At 38.8% G+C, this 9,653-nt stretch overlaps 1 protein-coding gene across 1 annotated transcript; it reads right to left on the minus strand.

Annotated features, from left to right (window-relative positions):
- Positions 1–2: 2 nt before the first annotated feature.
- On the minus strand, positions 3–5,315 carry cd79b (CD79b molecule, immunoglobulin-associated beta). Its single transcript, XM_071392408.1, has 5 exons — positions 5,120–5,315; positions 4,050–4,370; positions 3,644–3,762; positions 3,271–3,324; positions 3–1,015 (listed from the first exon to the last, which is right to left on the minus strand). Exons 1-5 carry the CDS (start codon positions 5,310–5,312, stop codon positions 917–919), a joined length of 786 nt encoding a protein of 261 aa, XP_071248509.1. The 5' UTR covers positions 5,313–5,315; the 3' UTR covers positions 3–916.
- Positions 5,316–9,653: the final 4,338 nt, after the last annotated feature.

Genomic DNA, 9,653 nt, shown 5'->3' on the forward strand with positions numbered 1-9,653 from the left:
TATGGATTTGTCAATCACTGTTTAATAGTTTTATGGTATAGTAATAGTTTTAATAAAAACAGGCATTGTGACGCTTTGGCAAAAATGACAGCTCAACTTTCTCTCTCGAGACAAATGTCAAAAGACAAGAAAAAAAATGAAAGGCAAAGTCCACTTTACAATGCTGCCATATCATAGAACAGGCAAAAGTATAACATTATTAGCAATCAGCAATGGATGGCCTACATATTTATCCAGGCCACATGTCCACTTAACAAAACACCCACATTGATACAATTTGAAGGGGTGTGATCAGGTTGAGTATTTACAACTGAAACAGGAGAAGCTGAAAAGAGAAAGCCTTTCTATGGACAAGCCTCGTCAGACAAGCATTACAATTACTAACTTTGTCGCATTCACCCTATTATATAACAATCAAAATAGTAGCACCAACTCAAAACTCCTTTTATAAAAACACCAAACACAACTGAAAAGAAAACACGAACACATTTGAGATGAGAGAAAAATATGCTGTTAGAAACATGAATCATCAATCTGTTCCTCTACGTGCATCTTATATAGGAGGTATCGAAAAGAACATGCGGACATGCATTCTAAAATGACATTATCCATATGGATGGATCTATAACATAAAGAAATAGTGGTCATCTGAACAAATCACTAAACATAAGATACGTCCTGAAACACCATGGATGAGACATTGGCCTTTTGAGTCCAGGGCCGTATTCATATTGCATCAGAGTAGGGGTGCAGATCTTTGATCAGGTCCCCCTTGTCTATTCATTTTCATCTATGAGGCAAAACTGATCATAGATCAGCAATCCTACTCTGAATGCTTAACGAATACGGGGCAGCTGGGCATTGAGGTGCAGTGGATGACAGGAGAGCTCAGTCCCCATCTCAGCGCCGATGCGGCTCACTCCTGCTTCCAAGCTGCAGCAGCCTCTGCTGGCCCAGGCTGAGCATACGCTGAGATGTCCTCATACAGACCACCACAATGCTCGATCTCCAAGCCCTGCATGCGTCAAATAAAGAAAAATGGCGCGGGGATGGAAAAAAAAGGTGGGAAAATTCCCTATTTACTACATTACAACTAAATGTAATTTTGTGCACATGCAATGAATACACTCATACAAATATATACAAAAGTAGACTACAGTTTATGTACAATGTGCTGCTTTTACATGACTTTCATTTGTTAATGACAATTTGATTGTTATGCTATTGGTATGTCTTTATGGTATATCAACAAGTTGACTGTGTATAGCGAGAGAGCAATAGTAGTACATAAATATTTCCCTACTATTTTAATTAGAAGCAGTGCTTAAGGAAGATGATGCCCCACCATTTATAGAAAAAAAAATGGGTGCCAGATGAATGCAGAAAATAAGAAGTGTAAGCTGGAATGACGACACACAACATTTTCAACATGCACAAACACAAAAAAGGAAATGCCAACTTAGACAAATGCTAAAATGAAAACATTTTGTTATCCACATTATGACAATGATAACAAACAAGCTGTGGTTAAAGAGTCACTGAAGGAGAGAGAGAGAGAGAGAGAGAGAGAGAGAGAGAGAGAGAAACATGCAGCTGTGAGGAAAAGCACAATTTCCTGTTTGTCACTGACAGCCGATCAGGCCTAAAGTTAGGCTCAGATGTATTTCTCCAGGTCCAGGTCATTTGGAACATGAATTGACATTTGAATTCATCAATTCAATTAATGAAACCTTGGATATCATTTAACTTCAGTGATGATTCTTGGTAGCGCTATTTTACGCTGTTTTCTCTGGTATTCAACTAGTATTTAATAAGATGGCAGGTGAATTGACCTGTGTGTCCCATTGACTAAAATGATTCAAAATAATTTTCATCCAATCATTCCTAACATTTTACGTCACCAGCCGAGACTGCATTGGGCTATACTGTAGCATACTTACTGAGCACTTGTAGCTCTGTCCCTGGCTCTTAATGTGGGACTTTGACTGTGGAAAATCACCTCCTCCACTTAGTCTATTGCGCATATTGAACATTCATGATGCACTGTACAGCCTAACCTATGGATTGTGCACCCATGAAATGGCGTATCAACCTACTCAGTGACACCCACAGAAGACAACTTTGTCAGGTTTACACAAATATTAGCATCATAGCTCTTATAGCAGGACTTTGACTGGGGGAAATCACCTCTCCATGAATATTCAACACACATAATAGACTAAGTGGGGAGGGGACTTGCCACAGTCAAAGTACCGCAATAAGAGCTACAGTATGACGCTAATATTTGCAAAAACTCTACAGAGTTGTGATTTTTGGGTGTTACTGAGTCGGCTGATATCCCATTTCATAGGTGCATAATCCATAGATAAGGCTGTGCACACGTATACCCACAATGCAATTCTGAAGTTTAATACATTTAGAGTGCGATTTCAACTGGTTTAATTTGATTTAGAACTAACAGGGCTGGAATTAATCTACCGGTAGCTTATGTGCCGTGTATCTTATGTATCTTATGTTGAATCTATTTTAAGACATAACTTGAGGAAATCTTTGTTGGTTACATGCTGACTGTAATTACCTACCAATTGATGTAACCTACAGGTGTAGGATCTTAATTTGATCACCCTGTTGATGTCGGAAACTTGTAATGTATTGAAGGCTTCTAAAGGTTTTTTTAAATGTCAAACTTGATTTTCCCTAACAGAAAATGTATCAACCCCTACAAAAATGTACATTAATTACAATCCACACAGTAACTAACTCGAGATATCAGTTGTTTTGCATGGGCTGCATTTCAATCCCAATTTTTTTCCCGTAAAGTAACATGCGCAGAATGTAAGGTTGTTGGGTCACACGAATACGTGTCCTGAACACAGGTTGCACAGCCACTCCATAATGAGAAATTGTGTGGTAACAATGGATACTTTCTGGTACTCTACGGTAGTTAATAATGGTAATGATACCAAATGGCTCTGAGTGGTATAAGTTTTAATGGATCCCAAAGAAACTCATAGTATTTACAGTGTTACCTTCGCATCGTAAAATAGGTGCAACCTGATTTTCAATAGGCCTACATTCCCTAAACAGACATGAATTAAAACGGAATTGACCCAAACCCTGAAGTCTTGTCCTTCTAATATGAACCAAATTGTTACACTGCATTACAGCATACAAGATAGTATGGAGAACATATAGAGAATTGAGGTGGTTTTAGCTCCATTTTCATCAAAAACCACAGAAGACCCTGTTATCATCATTAACATACTGTACCTCATAGATGTGATCATGTTCAGGTTCCTCATAAATTGCATCTTCCTTCTTCAACTGAAAGAAAATTAGAGACAACTGAAAACAATTCTGCATAATAAAAACCAAGTATCAAATTGTACATATTGCCCCATATATTTTACACATACTGTATCACACACTCTACCCTCTCACCTTTGTGTCAAAATAATGAAACTTTTGAAAAGCTTGAAGTTCAGAAGGTAAGTATTCCATGTGAATAACTTTATTTCATTTGTTTTGTTGTGTCAGGTACATTCAAACATATTGAAATCACACCAGATAATGCATTAAAATACATAATTTTGTTTTTGCTGGGGTTTTCAGTTATGTATATTTATTGTGTCATGCGACTCACCAGGGATTGGTGGCGTAGCAGTGGGACAAGAGCAAACAGCGTTAAGAGTAACGCCTGAAGAAATATCAAAGCATCCTTCAGCTTGCTCCTCCTTTCTGCATTTTCAGCGTTAGAGGGTCCTTTATACATACACACACAGAGAAAGAGAGAGATATAATTACGAGTTTGTAAATTTGCAAATTACGAGTTTTGACAATCTATCACCATCTTCAAATCCGAGGATGACAATGATGCGGATTATATATATATAAAAAAAAAAAATCATACTAGTTGATAAAGCAATACATATCCTTAAACAGATGCCATCCCATTGACAAAAACGATTCCAAATCATTTTCATCCAATCATTCTTAACATTTTATGTCACCATCCGAGATTGCATTGGGCTATACTGTAGTCTACTTACTGAACACTTGTAGCTCTGTCCCTGGCCCCCAGGTGATGTTGTTAATCCGACAAAAGTACAATCCAGTGTCCTCCGTCTCTACACGGCTGAGTTCGATCGAGGCGTTTCGTAACATGCTCCGTAACATGCTCTTCTGCCTCACAGTGACACGGTCCCCCTCTATCTTCTTCCTCGTGGTGTTGTATTCTGAGGCCTTGTACCATTCCACCGTGTCAGACTGGTTTCGGTCCGATACCACACAGAATATGGTCACATTGCGATTGGTCTTCACCCCATAGAAACGAGGCTTCTGGGTGACGTGTGGGATGCTGTTTAAAGCCACTGGAGAGACGTGTGGGATGAGAGACACAAGGTTTGGTCAGTGAGACAGGTGATGGAAGCGTTGAACTATTTTATAAAACCTACTACTGTTAAATTAACATGATTAATTAGCAAATGTTGTCAGATATTTGTTATGATGAAATGGCAAATGTCACCTAGATAATCAAACACTAATCTTTCATATAATCTTTCGTATCGGATTAATTATATAATATATAAATGTGTAAGCGTGTTAGACATCAGTATATGAAATAATGTATAAGCCTACCCAAGCTATTTCAAATGACCGTATGCCTGTTTTACAGTAACAGCCTAATAAATATTCTGCTTAATTTACCATGACACAAAACGATGAAGTAAATGTAAAAAACAAAACATAAATGAATGGCTAATACCAATAATACAATGGATTAAACAATCTTGGATGTAACAAATTGTACATGGATCATAACTAAATGTTTATTACAGATATATTGTGAGGTTAGTTTGACTTCCTCTTTTACACAGATGGGCAGGAAACAATGCTCGAGACATGGTCCAATGCAACAACAACAAAAAAATACTTGCAAAAAAACGGTTATAAATATCCAATGTATAAAACATTTGTAAACATCGATACAAAGATAACTTCAAGAGTAGTTTAAATGTAATGCTTGATGTAATGTGATGACTCTAGTATTGTATGTCTCATTTGTCAGCACACATGCTAGGAATCACTCTTAAAATAAGTCAGTGTACTAATCTCTTACCTGAGAGGTTCACAAAGGCGAGCCCACAACATCCAACCAGTAGCCAGCACATGGTGGTCAACATTACTACTGTAGATTGTAAAAGCACAAGTTGTACTAGCCCAAAATAATCTATGCAGAAAAATAGCACCTTGACTGTAGCGTGGAGAGAGACACCAGCATCAGTGGGTGTGCCCACTGTTTGGTTGCGCATGCCTCATTCAAGATAATCAAACAAATAAGAGACAGGATATAATTAAAGGGATAGTTCACCCACATTTCAAAATTGCAATCTTGTTTGACTTACATGTTAGTTTTGAAATGCCAACGTTAGCGGATGGTAGCAGTGGCTACATAAACGACCCCAAAGAGTGAATTGTACTCGTGAAGTGAATTGCACTGAATTGTCCTTGTTTATAGGCTGCTTACAAGGTAAGGAAACGAAATGTGAATTTGTAATTTGGTTGAGCTATCCCTTTAAGTTGCAAACTACCAACCACAAACTGAAGTCACACACTAACTCTGCAACTTGTGTCCACAGAGTGTCTATTCAAATAAAGTGTACTCGTTTGATATTTTACATAATGGGCTAAACCATGCTTATCAGAGCCCCTATTTTAAAATGGATACCCCTCCCTTCTATACCTCATGTAACATCACCTTATGATAAAGCAATGTGGTGCTGTGTGTTTAGCATTATCTGCTGCAACATGTTGGGCCGGTAACATGTAGGCCAGTGGTTCTCAAACTGGGGGTCCCGACCCCCTGAGCCAGTGGTCACAAGAAGGTTTTGGGGGATCGAGAGTGTGAAACATCTGCCTTTGATTCCAAAGGGCCAAAGGTAGCAAGTTTGAATCCAGCGATAGAAGGTTGTTTTTGACATTAAGTTTTGTATGTTTCTTTGTGCCTCTGATTCCAAAGGTTGCAAGTTTGAATCCAGCAAAAGAAAGTTGTTTTTTAGATTTTTGTTTTAAGCCTATCCCAAACCTTAACCCTTACCTTAACCCAGGTAACGACCCCATTTTGATATCTGAAATTCTTGCGACCCCCAACTGTGAGTATGTCATTATAAGCCAATGTTTTAAAAAAATATTTGGGGCAATAGCAGTCAATTGCAAAACATTCTGCCAGTATTTCTGATTGTCTTCTCAACTTACGATGACATACAGTACTTTTAATGTGGGGCTATGACAGTCAACTGCAAATTAGTCTGACATAATGTTTCTAATGCGTCTAGAAAACAATTGGGAACTCGGAAATCTCAGACTTTTGACTTCAGTGGTTCAAGACAACTGGAAACTCCGGGAAAAAAACGTGCACCGACTGGGAAAAATAGTTTTGAACGGTCATCCAACTCGGAATTCCAAGTCGGCAACTCGGGCCTCTTTCTAAAGATCCGCCATTCCGACCTGAAGATCACTGAAGACATGATTTGACCTAGTTTTTTTCAGAGTTCCCAGTTGTCTTGAAAGAACCATTGTCTCAACATCCCAAATTAGATGGGAGTGCTTGATGTATGTCGTGTAGGGACATTTTCTTGAATCATTCCGATTCAAGCGCCACGATCTAAGGGCGATCTCTGGTTTAATTTTATCTTTTAGATTTCAATAATTTTCATTTAGATTTTTAAGGTTAACCACATTACAATGATTTTGAGATAGAAAGACAATATATTTATTTTAAGTATGTTTTAATTTTGCAGTGGGAATTGTGGAAATTCTCCAGCAACCATAATTACCTATCAGGCGAGCCCTAGTTTGGAAACCACTGCCGTAACCATTCAGAGTTAATTCCTAGCCTTAAGATTTAGAGGTTAATGCCTCTGATTCCAAAGGTTGCAAGTTTGAATCAAGTATTGCTGGATTCGAACTTGCAACCTGGCAGGGGTGGTTATGGTGGTTAAGGTAAGGGTTAACGTTTGGGATAGGTTTAAAAGAATAATGTCAAAAACCTATTTCTAATGCTGGATTCAAACTTTTGATTCTTATTTATTATTTGATTCTTCCAGGCAACCTCGAAATTTGATGTTTGAGAAACATGGATGGATGTCTAATTGCTTTTTCCAGGCAAAACCGGAGAAAATGTGAGTACATTTATATTATCCACATAAAATACAGTTTAGCAATCTGTTACGGCGCACCTTTGCCAGAACAACCTGGCGATTTAATCAATAATTTTCATATTTCATATTTTCAGGCTTAGTTTGGGTGGCTACTGGCTAGGCGGGTTGGGCTGGTTTTAACCTGGTCTCAGAGCATTTTGTATTATTCTGTAGGTAAACGTGAGATATTGTGCATTGACATGATTGGTTGACGGTAGGTGGGGGCGGAAGGTCCTGTATAAACACAAACGTACTTTCTTGACAACTTCCTTCGCAACAGCTCAGGCTATCACCGTAAATGCTGCACAGCAGACGTCAGATTGACCATGCAGGCCTTTAAAGATAGCCTTAAGTTTGGGATAGGGGGCAGCATTTTCACGTTCGGATGAAAAGCATGCCCAGAGTAAACTTCCTGCTACTCAGGCCCAGAAGCTAATATATGCATATTATTAGTAATACTGGATGGAAAACACTCTGAAGTTTCTAAAACTGTTTGAATGATGTCTGTGAGTATAACAGAACTCATATGGCAGGCAAAAACCTGAGAAAAATCCAACCAGGAAGTGGGAAATCTGAAGTTTGTAGTTTTTCAACTCTTTGCCTATCGAATATACAGTGTCTATGGGGTCAAATTGCACGTCCTAAGGCTTCCACTAGATGTCAACAGTCTTTAGAACCTTGTTTGAGGCTTCTACTGTGAAGTGGGGGCGAATGAGAGCTGAATCAACCAGAGGCCTGCCAGAGTGCCATGAGCTGATCACCCGCGCACACGTGAGAGCGACCTGCGTTCCATTGCATTTCTAAAGTCAAAGGAATTCTCCGGTTGGAACATTATTGAAGATTTATGTTAAAAACATCCTAAAGATTGATTTTATACATCGTTTGACATGTTTCTACAAACTGTAATATGACTTTTTGAACTTTCACCTAGACTTGCCCGCGCCTCCTGAGTTTGGATTTGTGTACTAAACGCGCTAACAAAAGGAGGTATTTGGACATAAATTATGGACTTTATCGAACAAAACAAACATTTATTGTGGAACTGAGATTCCTGGGAGTGCATTGTGATGAAGATCATCAAAGGTAAGTGAATATTTATAACACTATTTATGACTTTTACTGACTCCACAACATGGCGGGTATCTGCAGGGCTTGTTTTTGTGTCTGAGCGCCGTACTCAGATTATTGTATGGTTTGCTTTTTACGTAAAGCTTTTTTGAAATCAAACACAGTGGTTGTATTAAGAGGAAGTATATCTATAATTCTGTGCATAATACTTGTATCTTTTATCAAAGTTTATTATGAGTATTTCTGTAAATTGATGTGGCTCTCTGAAAATTCGCCGGATGTTTCGAGGCACAACATTACTGACCATAAAGCGCCAATGTAAACTGAGATTTTTGGATATAAATATGAACTTTATCGAACAAAACATACATGTAATGTGTAACATGAAGTCCTATGAGTGTCATCTGATGAAGATCATCAAAGGTTAGTGATTAGTTTGATCTCTATTTCTGCTTTTTGTGACTCCTCTCTTTGGCTGGAAAATGTCTGTGTGTTTTTGTGACTAGGATTTGACCTAACATAATCATATGGTGTGCATTCACTGTAAAGTATTTTTGAAATCGGACACGATATGTAGATTAACAAGAAGTTAAGCTTTAATTTGGTGTATTGCACTTGTGAATGTATGAAAGTTACATATTTCAAAAAAATATTTTTGAATATCGCGCTCTGCCTTTCAGCGGAATGCTGCCGAGGGGTTCCGCCTAGCAATAAGAAGTTTTGCACTGTCTTCAATACTTATGGGATGAAGATGCAACATATTCTTGCAATTTATTACTATATTTGTGAGAAAGAAAAATACTAGACAGCCCACAGGAGAACGGGCTCGTGGTAATGGAATAGGTGGAGTGGAATAAGTGGAACGTATCAAATAATTATCAAATAATAATGTGTTTGATGCCATTCCAATTACGCCCTCCCCTCAGCAGCCTCCACTGAGCCAGACCATGCTTTCCATCCGACCCTGCAACCTCTGCTGCATAGCCTAAAAGCCAATTTATGCTTGATCCAAAAATGTGGTCGGAGGCTTCCTATGGAGAGTGTGACTCAATTGCGGAGCCTCCAGAGGGATTCAGAGGCCAATCAAGCTCCGTACCGCATCGCTGTGCGCTTCTCAAATGTTGTAACAATACGGAGGGTTTGGTATAGCTCCGCACTGACATGATTGGTTGACTGTAGGTGTGGGCGGTACGTCCTGTATAAACACAAACTCACTTCCTTGACAACTTCCTTCACAATAGCTTCACTCTGCTACGCTAAGCGCAAGAAGTATGAAAGCCCTGATGTCTGCAGAGTCTGCATCTCAGTACATGCTGTATGGCCACTTCAGATGTTGGATTGACCATGCAGAGCCTTTAAGGCTGAGCCTACAGGTAGGCAGTATGA

Source organism: Salvelinus alpinus, chromosome 3 (genome assembly GCF_045679555.1).
Source record: "Salvelinus alpinus chromosome 3, SLU_Salpinus.1, whole genome shotgun sequence".
Taxonomy (NCBI): Eukaryota; Metazoa; Chordata; class Actinopteri; order Salmoniformes; family Salmonidae; genus Salvelinus; species Salvelinus alpinus.

Bases quoted from the DNA above. Each gene is read 5' to 3' on its own strand.
- cd79b (XM_071392408.1), bottom strand. From the start codon at position 5,312: ATGCGCAACCAAACAGTGGGCACACCCACTGATGCTGGTGTCTCTCTC. The intron at 3,763-4,049 runs GTAAGTAGACTA...GTATGTATAAAG, and splicing joins GACAGAGCTACAAGTGTTCA to GACCCTCTAACGCTGAAAAT. The intron at 3,325-3,643 runs GTGAGTCGCATG...ATTTTCTTTCAG, and splicing joins TGCTACGCCACCAATCCCTG to TTGAAGAAGGAAGATGCAAT.